Raw genomic sequence first — 14,429 nt, 5'->3', positions numbered from 1 at the left:
AATGTACAGTACTATGTTTCCATGTTTTGCATGATGCCTACCTGTCCTTTATATTTGACCCAGACATAAAGGAACAATATGAGAACTGGCAGATTAAGGTTTATGGCACATGGCCCATGTTCATAGCCATGGTCCTCAAGTGAAGAACAGTAGAGGTTAAAACACCCTTGGTTTGCTTTAGGTTTAAATGGGATATATGAAGCCCATGGCAGACTCTGGTGCTGTTAGGCAGGGATGGATGAGCAAAGCCACCCCTCCTGACAATGCCACTGGCAGTGCTTTTCTCTCATTTCAAACAAAAAAATGGAATTCTGATGAGAAAGAACATCATGTGACATGAGCCTAAGGTAAGGTTCTGTCAATTTTGCATGACTGTTGTATATATTTTCACAGTTAAGCCATATTCCCTAAAATCTGTTGTGAAGGGCTTGACAGTGCTTTGGGTGCATATTAAAAAAGTCTTTATAATTTACATATATATCAGTACCCTTTGCATATATTTACCCTTTTGATGTTTTCTGGGCTCTAATTGACAAGTATATTTATTTTGTAATTAGTGGAAACTCTCTTTGAAAAAGGGTGGAATTCACAAGAGTGCTTATAATTATGTATTCACAAGTATTCCAGTTTGCAATAATAAGCTTAAGCTGTACCCTATGATGAGAAACTTAGTTACAAAACAGTCTGACTGTTAGTAGCTCAGATAGAGCTATCCGGCACTCCACAGGGCCATAAGTTTAAGTTAAAAAGCGTCATAATTAAAATTATAAATGCATCTACATAGGCCCTACACAATAAAAATGCTTTTTAACTTGTACTTTTGGCCCTGTGGATCCTTCTGAGTCCCAAATGCCCTATCTTTTTTGCTCTGTATATCAGTTTGCCACTCCCTGAAGCTGGGGGTCTGGGGCTGGTGCACCTGGACCACACGATCAACTTGGTGAGCTAGAAAGTTGGACACTTTTATTGTAGACTGTACTGGTTCATGTAGAATGTGGACAACCTACCTTCTGATTCAAGTTTGCCAGGCCTGTAGGACTCTGTGGCATCGATTCTCTTTGGGAAGGGGGCCTGCTCTTGGCTGATCTGTGTGGTTATGGATGGAGTCACTTTTTCTGCCTCTCCTGGTATCACAGCTGGAAGAATAGTAGAAACTGAAATATCCAGAGAGCCACCATCCTTAGGTTTTGTCTTCACAACTATAAAGGGATAAAACAAGTCACAACACAACCAACAACCTAACACACCTTCATTTCTGTGCCATGAAAATGGTCACCCTTCTATATGTCTCTACATGTAACGCAGTTCATTTGTCCTCTGCAGGTGACTCAAGGAATGGAATGGGATTTGCTGAATAGTACATTCTCCATAGAAATGTGATAATAAGAAATTTCTGGTGTACTATCTGACACCTCAACTGAAAACATTTTTGGAAAGTCAACACTAATGCCATTATTAACTGCACATGCTGAAAATAAATCCACTTTGTACCCAGTTCCAGGGAATTTTAAATCCAACACAACCAGCAAGAAATTTTACCAGTGGGTGCTATTTTACAATTATGCTGGGAAAAATTGCTGTTACGGCTATGGCCACAATGGGCTGATTCTCAACCCCTACGCTCAAATCAGCACTCTACTGTGCCTGCCCCTGGAACCACTGCATCAGCCGGGACACAGAGCAGATATCAGTGCCAAAATGCATACTTGTAGCGCCTAACTGTGAATCCCTGCACCTCACCCGACACAGTGGTTCAATGATGCAAGCACAGAAGATCGCTGATATGAGTATAGGAGCTGATTCCCTACCTGTGTTAATATGCAGGCAGCAAATCAGCCCAGTGTGACCATAAGCTGATATACATAAATATTATTGGTCGTGTGCCCTAAAATTGTACTTTTCTCCATGCGCTACATTCGTGCATTTCTGGCACTTTTACATATGTGCGGAGTCATCCTAGGGCTACACTGTGGATCCTCAAATCAAATAATTAAACCCTACTGCAAAAGACAAGAGATTTAGGGGCAGACTTATCAAGGGTCGAATTAAAAATTAGAATTTCAAATGAGTTTTTTTTGTGGCCATAACTGTCAGATTACACTAGGGAATTGTTAAACTTCGATTCAAGTTTTTTTAAAAATTTGAATTCCATTTTCGAGATCTATCACACACTGGTCCTTTAAGAACTCAAATATCACTATTCACCACCTAATACCTGCCGAATTGCTGTTTTAGTCAATGGCTGACGTCTTGGGATCAATTTGGACTTATTTGCAGCCTTCCTGACATTCAAGCTTTTTTCAGAGAAAAAACTCGAATCAAGTTTTTAAAACTCAAATCGAATTCGATTAGAGTTTTCAGGTCGATCCTATTCACCTGAGTTTGAGAAATTCAACTTTTTAAAATAAATTTAAATTGGTCGAATTTCGAGTTCATGGGAGCTTATGGGAGATTTTAAAAACTTGCATGAATTCGAAATTTCACCTTTGATAAATGTGCCTCTTAATGTCTTATATAACAGGATAGAAATTATCCAACATCATATGAAGCCACATTAGGAAGTAACCGAGATGACGACAGTGCACATATACAGTTTATTTAAATCACAGAACATTCAATTTAGTATGATGCAGACAGTGGTATTCAAAGAGTATATGCAGTGGGTCTTGAGTCATGTTTTGTGGGTTTTTATTTCTTTTTCTATAGCTGTCCAATTTGCTAGCTGTTTGCTAGGGTAACTGACCCAAACATCCAGGTAAGGGTCTGACCAGAATGTACCTCACAATTAATGTTTTTTGTGTGTCTGGGTCACTGACAGTGGCCCAAGAGAGCAATTTAAGTTTCAGTTTGGAGCGAGGAAGAACTGGAAGGCTGGCATTGGTAAAAAAAGACCAGCCGATTGCAGATAATGTCATACTTTCTTTGTCTACATGACAGTAAATACAATGTGAACTTGTCCTGTAAATCATATCAAACAAGGGAAAGTTGTGCTCACCACTATTTTTTAAAACCATTAGGCGGGGGTGCAATGAGGCTGTGACCACAAAATACATATAGTCAACTACAAGAGTCCTCTGCACTCAGCCCATTATCAATATATTTAAGACAGAGACATTTTGTGCATACTGCTACTAAAAAATGCCTTACCCTTTAAACAACACAGGGATTGTTTGTCCATATATTGCAATATATTTAAGCTGGCCAACTACGTCAAAGCCGATTGCAGATAATGTCATACTTTCTTTGTCTACATTACAGTAAATACAATGTGAACTTGTCCTGTAAATCATATGACACAATGAAAGAGTATATAACATGTTCAGCATCTGCATTGGAGGAGTGACAAATGAAGTGACAGATGAAATGACAGATGGAGTGCTTATACCTTCCATGCGTGGGGTGACAGAATCCAGTGCTGGTTCCTGGGGGACGGTTTCCTCTCCTTCACTGTCAAAGCCCTCAATGATGGTTTCTTCAGTTTCAGAATGAATTACAAAAGCAGTGGCTGTTGTGCCACTGGGGTTTTCTCTGCGTTCTGTGTCCTGCTCCTTGCCATCTGCAAAACATCACAAAATATTAAGTGTATCGTTAAGAACAACAGCAGTTTCTATAAGGACCACCATGCAGGCCTGAGCCCATTGCCATTTTTTTCTGACAGAATGTAGCACAATCAGACCGACTAGGTGCATCCTTGCCTGCTAATATGTTCATTTTTTCCATGCTATCCAGGTCATTGCCAAGGTGAGAAGTTGCAGCATGCAGTTAGTAGTGATGCACTGAATCCACTATTTTTGGATTCGGGCAACCCCCGAATCCTTTGTGAAATATTCGGGCGAATACGGAACCAAATCTGAACCCTAATTTACATATGCAAATCAGGTCAAGGAAGGATTAAAGAGAATCATGCGTGTAGCACGTAGTTAAGAAACATTTTTACTTCCTTGTTTGCCTGATGAAAAGTCACGTGATTTTAAGGATTCGATTCGCCTAGGCACATGTAATCGGACTAATCCGAATCCTGCTGAAAAAGGGCTGTATACCGAACAGATTCCTGGATTTGGTTCATCCCTAGCAGTTAATTGAAAACAGGAAGTACACCCATGTCTTAGAAGCTGCATGTTAGTCGAAATCTATTTAAAAGCAACAACTCAGATCAACTGCACTTTATAAATGGTGTTTCACTAATTGTATTGTGTGTAAAGATTGCATTCACATGAGACATATCTCACTGTCCTAGATTTATACATTAGAGCCAATTGGGCCAATACTGGAGCTACTGGGGTTATTACAAAGCTCAATTCCAAATCACTCCCATGCGTTGATACACTGGAATAAAAGGGTTTCCCAGTTTTACTAAAGAATGCACTAATTACACTCTGCATTGATGAGTGATGCAGGTATTTGCACAATTTTGCTCATATTCTGGATTTCTCAAGTAAAATTTAGTTGTGTTCCACCTATGTACAATCTTATAGAAAATACAGGCCTGTGTTTCTTCCTGTGTTCCACCACAGGGGAAAACGGGCAAAAATGTCCCTGTGTAAGAGGCCTAAGTGTGCTCAAATGAACAGTATTTTGAACAAATAAACAACATAGGAGCTGAAAAAAACAGTGGCAAACAGGGAAACGGTCTCCGGCCTTTATAACAGCATATTGGTCAACATATGGAAATATTTCTATAATAAATCTCCAATAAATTTAATCAATGTCTCTATCTATATGGCTCTGAACTCTTGGGGTCGAAGACAAATGCTGCCCATAGTAAATAAATATCAATACCTATTTCTGTTTTCTATTTCAGACATATGCAGAGTGCTATGAGTCTTGTGACTGCATCTAAAAAACCTGGGGGTGCATACGTTGGTTTACTTCTTTCTTTATTTAAGCAGTAGAATATTGATCAGCCTTGTGTGTTTTGTTGGCCGCAATTATAAGTAGATTACTTTTAAATTAGCCTATGTGTGCTCTTGCAACACCCTTGTAACTTTAAATTTAATTGGGCCTGCTGAGGTCTTTATTACACTGCTGTCTGGGGGGAAATTAAGTCACAGGAAAGACACATCTGCAAAGTTACATTATGATTTATGTAGGCACAGATTGCTGCTTCTAAATAAGCAGAATATAGACAGGCCAATATCATTGTGCATATGTGGATATAAGTGCAATACTCAATCTCTTTTATTGACGGTTTATGCAGCTTTATTCCCTTAAGCAACATTTTATGCCATCTCAACCTTAATCATAGCAATTCACTATCCCCCTAGATTGGTTCATTTGTGATATTGATAGTTCTGCTCCAGACTGAGGGTTTTTGGTCTGCAAGTGCAAAATGCTATTTCTAAATATAATGAGTTCCCACTAAGGGTTTCCAGAAGATAATCAAGCAGATTTTACTTCTGTAATTATGCCACTGTGGAATACATTGGCACTTTATAAATATAGGGACTGTTTCTAAATTTGCTTGGTGGTAAGTAGCATGCCTTAGTCTTCATATACCTGGTGGAAGCATTACATTATAAAATATGATGCTTGTAACTTTAAACAGAAACAGACTCCATCAATATAAGTCTGTAAAAACAGGAAGAACTTCAACAAACCCAACCCATGCCAGTCTTTAACCTATAAAAGTACACATTCACATATCCCATGCACAAACAACTCCCACCCATATAGCCATTACTCCCATCTTTCTTTGTGTCCAGTACCCGTAGCTTCCTTCTAACCCCTATTTATCCTTGGCTGGTTTTCATATTTTAACACATTAGGAGACAATCCTTTTTGAGCCCTCTCAAAGTGTGCTGGCTACATTGCTATTACAGGAATGGGGTTTACAGATAACGAATCTGAATCAATATCCAGCAAGCTCAGAATTACGGCATGGCCGTCTCCCATAGCCTCCATTTTATACAAATAATCCACATTTTTTAAAATTATTTCCTTTGTCTCTGTAGTAATAAAATAGTACATTGTACTTGATCCACACTAAGATGCCGTATAATAAATCCTTATTGGAAGCAAAACCAGTCTACTTGGGTTTATTTAATGTTTAAATGACTTTTTAATAGACTCCATAGAAGGAATGGAGATCCAAATTGCGGAAAGATTCCCTACCCAGAAATCATCAGGCATAAGCCATCTGGATAACAGGTCCCATGCCTGTAGTAGAAATAAAAATCGTATAATAAATACGAGGAATATTAATATCAATGTAATAATATGGTTTGAATTAGAAATTATAGTTTAAACGTTAAATTAGCCTCCGGTAGCTAGTAACTAAATGAGACAACACTTTTAGGAAGGGGCCAAACGAAAATATAGCCATGAGAGTAAGATAGACCTGGCATGTATGTTCAGTGAAAATTATCTCTCAAACAGATAGACCACAAATGAAAGAGAATATAAAAGAGAGCAGAACTATAAAGGAGAGCAGGTAAAGTCCTGTGACCCAGGCTCCTCGTGACTAATGGCAGTTGCCTGGAGGGTCTTTGCCATAACAGATGGCACATCCACTGCCAATAAGTGTCCATCTGTATGTGATGTGATTTAACTGGCTTATTGATGATAAAAGAAGTTTAATGCCATGCTTTTTTCCACCTTATCCATTTATAGACGCTGGAATAAAAGCAGATAATGCTTTTTACTTGGTGATATATAAACAGGTTTGTATGTGTTTTTTTCACAGATACTCATTCTCCCTATACTAGTAAAGGAGCCATTCTGACTTTCACTAACTTAATTCCTGTTTGCCTTAGACAAAATGAATCTCTTTTCACTCTGCTAAGCAAATTGTAGAAGTGACAGACAAAATCTCCCTAAGGGCTACTATAGAGTCACTAGGAAATAGCTCAGCTTCTTTCAGCGGACGCATCAACTGAAATTAAAATACTGAATCTGACAGATCTCTATATCGTATCCTAGTATAGGTTAGTTTGGTATATATTTTAAGTGCAACCAAATATTATGACTGACACTTTTGACATACTTTTCTACAGGGACAGACTGAGGGTTTCATTACCTCCAGTTGCAGGAGAAAAATCTTGAATTTGTCTTGTAGCAACAGTACTGTCCAGCAGGATGGTAGAAATGTTATCCTCTTCAGTCATAGCTTTCCCTGCTTGAATCGAGGTCATTACAGTCTCAGATGTGTTCGGTTCACTATAATCAGTTTGTAGGTTTTCTTCTGGCATAAAACCAGAACCGCTCTGTGTTGCATTAGGGTCTGTGTTATTTTCAGACTGGGCAACAATGCCTGGAAAAGTTGGCGAAGAAACAACTAGAGCTTCTGGCTTAGGTGTTGTTACATTTTGATCTTTCGTTGATGTATTGTCCGCAGTGACTGTTAAAGGTGCAAAATTGGAGAATTTGGTATCATCCCATTCATTATTTTGCTGTGGGACAGTCGTTCCTGCAGTTCTGTTCTCTGGGTTGACTTGCGTTACAGTTTCCAAATTACTGTATACAGATAAGGCGCTTTCTAAATTGACATCAGTTTCTGAGCTGGCCTCTGTATTTGACCCATTCTCATTTTTTAAGTCGCTGCTAAGTGGAGAGATTGCCATTGGCTTATTATCATAAAGAGACACAATAGCCTGGCTATCTGTTGTTTTAATGTTGCTTGTCCTAGGACTGGTAGTCAACATTTCCATTGTGTTTAACTGAAATGAGCTTTTTGGTTTGTCTTTCTTTTTATTATCCTCTTCTTCTGCATCATAGCTTTTATCTAGTCCAGTGGACATGCTCTGAGAAGTCTCTTTACTAATATAATCTATAGTAGAAACAGCTGTGGTGAGAATTCCATTTTCATACGAGGTCTCTGCTTGCCCACTGGGACTGCGCATAACCGCAAGACTAGAACTATTCATCTCTGGGCTCTCACCTTTCCCAAAGCTGTTATTAGACAAGCTGTGGTTGCCATGTTGTTCATTTACACCAAAGGTGTTATTTATTGAAGCCCCATCTGATATACCCTGGGAAGCCTTGGTCACTGTAGATGGTGTTGTCAGCTGATATTCCTGTGCATTAGCTTGGAAGCTCTGATTATTATCTTCATCTAAGCCATCAAAATGCTCAGCAGTTTCCAGCCCATCCTCTGTCTCCCGTACCATCAGTTTATGCAGAGAGAACCCAGTGATTACTGGTGATCCTAGAAGAACGGTGCAAAGCACCAAATATATTGGAGTGTGCTGAGATCCCTTCATGTCAGGCAGTAGCAAAACACGTACAAAATGGCAGAATTCTGGAAAGAAGAAAACACTTATTATTTTGCATATTTATAACATCACATGTATATGCATATCCTTTTCCTGACATGTATGGCACTGGATATAACTCCGGTTGGAGCACCTTTATTTTTGTTTTATCTGTACCTGCTACACGAGCCCCCAACAATCTGCATTAAAGATTCTGTTATCTATGGAGGCCTCAAGCAGGTTAGTTTTGTTGGCCATTATAACAAAAGGGATAATTTTAAGGAAACTGAAGATAGTGTAGTTTGTTCATGCATCTACATCCGACAGTCAATGTATTTCAATGGTAAAAAAAAAAAGTTTATCTCGTCGGGTGAAGATGCAGTATGCTGCGTTCCCATTCGACAGTCATGTCACATCAGGTGGAAACGTTTCCATATAGTTTACACATCAGATTTTTGTATCAGTCCCATTATATTTTAACCCATGTGATTACATCTAACTTGTAGGATACTTTTTGACAATCCGACACCATCCTACAAAATCTCCCGTGGGGTTTAGCTCTTGGATAAAAGCATTTGAACAGCTGTATCATATGGTAAATTTGCAAGTCTATAGCCGGCGTGGTGTGCTATAGCCCACAGACAGACAAGCAGACAAATATCCACTGCAGATAGAGATAAACAGAATACATCGAGTATTTTTAGGCCAATAAAACTAATAAATATCTTTGACATTAAACTTTTAAGCTCAGATATAATCATCGGGATGACCCTGGCATACTGGCAACCTGATAAAGTCCAAATTCACTAAGAAACTTGTTTTACTCAAACTTGTTTTACTCAAAAGTTGCCTACCTTTTTTTTTTTTTTTTTAAACAGCCGCGCCTACTATAATTCAACAGTTAACCCTGTCTGTGAGTTTGTGTGACCACTAGGTATCCTCATCTTTCTCCAAACAAATTTTTAACCTCCCTCAATTTTCCCTTCCAATTTTCTATTCTTCTTACTATGTCCTAGGCCAGTAATCTCACCACTTTCTGACAGCCGTTGCTTGTCCCTCAAACCATGCTGTTAATTGAGAGTTTGACCCGCCATTGCCCAATAACAGTCTCTTTTTCATTTGAGAACAAGAAAGTGAAACTGAGAAAAACTAGGACTTGGCAGCATTGAAATACCATAGATCACTGATATTCCTAGTGATGTAAAAGCAAAACAAGGGCTTGAAAAAAAGCATGGTGCAAAGAGTAGCTGAGCCAGACAAAGTAATAAAAGGGAAATAAAGGATTGAGTAAGAAAGGAAGAGACAGATTAGATGATAAAAGAATGGAAAAAAGAAATGAAGAACAAAAAGAGCATAAAAAGAGAAGTGACGTGGGGTGAGGATAGTTGAGATAAACGGGGGAAAAATGAGGAGAAAATAGACCAAAAAATTAGCAGTACAATAGGGCGAAGCAGATGAGGTACATGACAGAATAATAGTAAGCAATTGGAGAAAGAGAAGGACATGAAAAATGTAGAATAAAATAAAGTTACTACAATATTAACCTTATCTGTCTAGATCACATCTGTCTAGAAAAGTTACAGTACTAGAGAAAACGAAGGCAAGATTAGCAGTTTTTGGTAGAAGAACACATAGAACTGTGCAGCACTGTACACATAGTTATGTTATTTTCCTTAAAGGAAAACTATACCCCTCAAGCAATGTTGGTCTCTACAAAAAGATATTGCATAAAACAGCTCATATTTAAAACCTTGCATGATGTAAATATTGCTTGATGTAAATAAACCATTTTCATAAAAATATACTTTTTTTAGTAGTACAGTATGTGCCATTGGGTAATCGTAAATAGAAAATTTCCATTTAAAAAAAATAATGGCCGCCCCCTGGGATCGTATGATTCACAGTGCACACAAACATACCAAACAAACCATACATGTTAGGTCACATGAGCCAAACTCTTTCCAAGTTTGTAGATGCCTTTTTACAGGATATTGTGAAGAGGAAGGTATTCATTACATTGAAAAGGCACTCCTCTCTACTAATATGCAACATAGCATGGTATACTTCCTGATTGAGTTAATTATTTTCGTATTAACACTGAATTTTACATCCAAATGCAAGGAACAGCTATGGGAAGTAATCTCGCCCCTAGCTATGCCAACATCTTCTTGCACTATATTGAGCAGAAGATGATTTTGGGCAATACACATTTTCAAAAGTATATAAAATGTTATTTAAGACTAGACATTAAGCCCGTTAAATTAACGGGCGCTAGAGCATATGTAGTTAAACATTTATAAAAACCCATTTTAGAGTTTAAATTCGCCACAGATGGTCCGTGGGGCACATGCGCAGTAGCGCAATCCCACGGACACAGGGACTGGACGCAGAGACACTTCAACTTTATTATATAGGATTTGTGTATGATATTTTCATGATCTGGAGTGGTAATGAAACTACACTCAATTCATTTTTGGAGTATATTAACACACTACACACACTACAATAACACAATACGATAACGTTTACTGCTGAGTTTATTACCAACTCTGTACATTACTTGGATGTGAAGGTTTTAAAGAATAATAATATATTAGAAACTGGCCTATACTCTAAGCCTACTGAATGTAATAATATGTTACATAGGAACAGCTATCACACTCCGGGAACATTAAATGGTATACCCAAAGGACAATTCCTGAGAATCAGAAGAATTGCCTCAGATGATCAGAAGTACTTAATGAGTACTAATGAATGACCTTATTGAAAAGTTTGTGGATAGAGGTTATGAAAGAGGTATTCTTATTGATGTACGTGATGAAGTACTAAAAATTGACAGAGCAGCATTACTACAAGTAAACAAAAAAGTGAATGAATACCTTTGGTTTCAACTTTTGGCCAAAATAGCAATGAAATACAGAAAGTGGTGTGTCAAAATTGGCCCATGTTACAAAGGGATCCGGGCACCATTAGATTGTGTAAAGAACAACCAATCATTTCCTATAAGCAGGGAAATAAACTTGCTGACAGGCTGGCGAGGTCTGATTTAACACGTCCCCAGAATAGAAACATGGTTTTTGGGTCCACCTACGATGGGAACATTTCCTTGCCTAAATTGCAGCAATTGAAATTCTACCATAAAGGACGCCTATGTAACTCATCCTCTAAAAGGGAATAGGTTACCAATTAAACAATATAGTACCTGCAGTTCAGAGTATGTTGTATATGGACTGAAATGCCCATGTGGAAAAATGTACGTTGGTCAAACAAAAAGAAAACTGAGGATAAGGATTGGTGAGCATAAACGCTCTATTACTAACTACGATCCTATGGAAATCAAAACATACACCCCCGTAGGTAAAAATTTTTTGAACTTAGGCACAATAGTGCACGTTTAAGATGGCAGGTACTAGAGGAGGTGAAAATGCCGATACGGGGTGGTGATAGAAAGCGAATGCTTCTACAATGCGAAGCTAAGTGGATCGATACCCTGAACACACTGGAACCATGGGGATTGAATGATGCTCTCAGCTATAAATGTTTTTTTGTAACTTAACATCACTTTTTTTCATTATAGAATGAACACTTTAATTGATTGAATATTATAACTGGACTGAACATTACAACGGGTAGGAGAATACTTTGAAACGTTTTATACTGTTTGTATACTATGTATTGTAATCTTTTATGAGAACACTGTCTCTGACTTACCGTATATACTATGTAGCTGTATTTTATGGTGCATTAACGGAGCAGGCCACAAGATGGCAATACTTTTGTAACATATTCCTATGTATATTCTTATACGTCTGGCCACATGTTGAAGCTGACACACTTGTTGGTGTAAAGGGGTTGATAAATAGTTTAGGTTAGTCCACACTGAGACAAGCACCTGATGAAGGATATGTATATCCGAGACATGTCGTGCATGAAAAATTAAAACAACACTGAACTTAATGTGGTTCTCCAGAGTGAAATTTATGCTGATCTTGGAAGTTGGATGGTCCTGGCGGTGCCATTACTCTTTGAGATGAACCCTGTTACATATTAAAGTGTGGAAGGATACCACCAAATTTCAAAATTCAAAACTCATGAGCCAATTAACAGACAGTAAGTTCTGTCTTTTTCTCTCACACTTTTTCTTGTTACAGTTAGTTGTAGTATTTCTGGTCAGGTGATCTCTGAGGCAGCACACAGACCATCACACAATGGTGGTTCAAGGCAAGAGATGTAAAAGGACAATATTTGCTTAAATATTTATATATATATATACACACACACAAACACATAGTCCATGAGCGTTCAGCACACCTTTAAGGAGATAATGACCCAGGTGCTACTCTCGATAGCAGTATGCAAAAAAGTGAGGTGCACACCATGAACGTTTTTCAAATAGTTAAAAAAGTTAAATTTTATTTAATGCATTTAAAAAAACAGGTATATATACCAGTTTTTTGAGATCCTTTAATATGCCACTTAATTTGATATAACTGTTGCTTAAATATTCATTTTGAGGGTATAGTTTTCCTTTAAGAAAGCTTGCACGTCTGCTATAACTATGCCTATTCCATTGTAATTATGTTGTAGAAATATGTAGAAATACTATGTATTTTCCTACAAATAGGAAAAATGATTTTGCGGATAGGTAGTGGAAGATATGGTCCAGACAAATGAGTACACTGCAAAGTCAGACTTTTGACATGTTTTAGCTTATAACCAATGAATGCTTTAGCTGTCAAAAAATAATACTCCACTCTCATATCCCCCAAGGGCTGAAAGCAAAGGCTAAATTCTCAGAGGGCATTCTCATCATTCTGAGCCAAACAATTTACAAATGACAAGAGAGCCAGGGGAAAGAGAAAAACACAAACCATTCTATACCTGGAGAAGAGGCTTATTTAATCATTCTAGTACCGTAGATCCCAAGATTTAACCTTCTACAAAATGCTCTCATCTATAACTGAGAACCTAAATCTCTAGGTTTTAAATTTTGCATCCCAATTTTTAGTACTGTGTTCTAGAGACTTGTCATTAACTAATAGCCTATTGAGTTAGTGAACAAATTGTAAATTCCACTCTGGTCAATAAACACATCCCTTTATGCAGTTGGTCAGTTTTAAAAAGACATTTCCAGGGACTGACATTTAACTACTTTGTTTAGTCGCTAGAGGTGCTGAGTCTTGGAAGGAAACGAGAGCAGTAAAACAATAACACAGTAATTGTTCATGCTGGCACAAACAATTTACACTCCACATTTACATTCACATTAACAGAGACCAGTTGAAAGTCAGGTAACATATTGGCATCTCTTTTACACACACACAGTGCCGGGCCAAGACGGCCAGGCGCCCTAGGCAACCCAGTCGACTACGTCGCCCTCCCACTGTTCGACGTTCCCACTGGGGACTGCCGCGCCAGTGCGCAATAGAGCGTATGTGGCATTTCAAAACGGCAGCCAGTGCGCATGCACGGAAGGGCACCACACATTAAAAAAAACTGCCCCTCTGCCTTTGCGCCCTAGGCACATGCCTCTTCTGCCTACCCCTAGTTCCAGCCCTGCACACACATTTATATACAACAGAACCCCAGTTTTACATTTTTCAGGGGACCAAAAAAATGGTCTAAAATCCAGGAAAATGTAAAATTAGCAATAATTTAAAATAAGGGAAAACTTAAAATCAAGGGATATAAAATTATTTTAAGATTTAAATGTATATGTAGACAAAATAAGCGAAAATATAATAAAGATGGGGGGATGAAACAGTACCTCCACCCAAAACCAAATTGTTTTTGCATAATGAAAGAAAATGTAATTCTAAGCCAGACAGAGACTGCTTACATTGATAAGTAACTTTAAAAACATTGAAACACTTAAGCAATGTATACTGGAAAGTTCCTTAGATTATAATAATAATTATTATATTTCCTTTCATTCTAGTAAGGAGAACAAATATACATTTTTAACATGAAGAGGTGATTGCATTGGGCATAAACAAGATGTTATGTAGGAAGGCCTAGGAAAGTCAAAATACTACTGGGAGTGTTACCATGGAGACAGTAACATCCTACTATAGTAAGACAACCCAGCAAGCATTTTCCTCATGTTCCCCGGTGGGTGTTTTATGTCACTGCATAATATATATATATATATGGAATAATTGGTGCAGACTGGATAGCAATTCACATGAATAGGTACAATGGTATAGAAAGCGCTTCGTGAAAATAAGATCCCTACACATA

General features: G+C 38.0%; 1 protein-coding gene across 2 annotated transcripts in view; it reads right to left on the bottom strand.

The window, feature by feature from the left end:
• armh4.L (armadillo-like helical domain containing 4 L homeolog) overlaps window positions 1-14,429 on the bottom strand; it is a 74,873-nt gene that overhangs the window by 50,809 nt on the left and 9,635 nt on the right. Inside the window, exons 2-4 of one of the 2 annotated variants that reach the window (XM_018230735.2) lie at window positions 7,016-8,236; window positions 3,386-3,556; window positions 1,008-1,199 (exon numbers count right to left, since the gene is read on the bottom strand). In XM_018230735.2, the coding sequence (XP_018086224.1) occupies window positions 1,008-1,199; window positions 3,386-3,556; window positions 7,016-8,198 (1,546 nt within the window). In that variant the 5' untranslated portion in view covers window positions 8,199-8,236. The remainder of the gene's footprint in view (window positions 1-1,007; window positions 1,200-3,385; window positions 3,557-7,015; window positions 8,237-14,429) is intronic. The other variant, XM_018230738.2, reaches the window with a different exon arrangement.

This window comes from Xenopus laevis, chromosome 8L (genome assembly GCF_017654675.1).
Source record: "Xenopus laevis strain J_2021 chromosome 8L, Xenopus_laevis_v10.1, whole genome shotgun sequence".
In the NCBI taxonomy this organism is placed as follows: Eukaryota; Metazoa; Chordata; class Amphibia; order Anura; family Pipidae; genus Xenopus; species Xenopus laevis.
The sequence above is the reverse complement of the archived record's forward strand: the minus strand, read 5'-3'. Positions and strand labels throughout refer to the sequence as shown.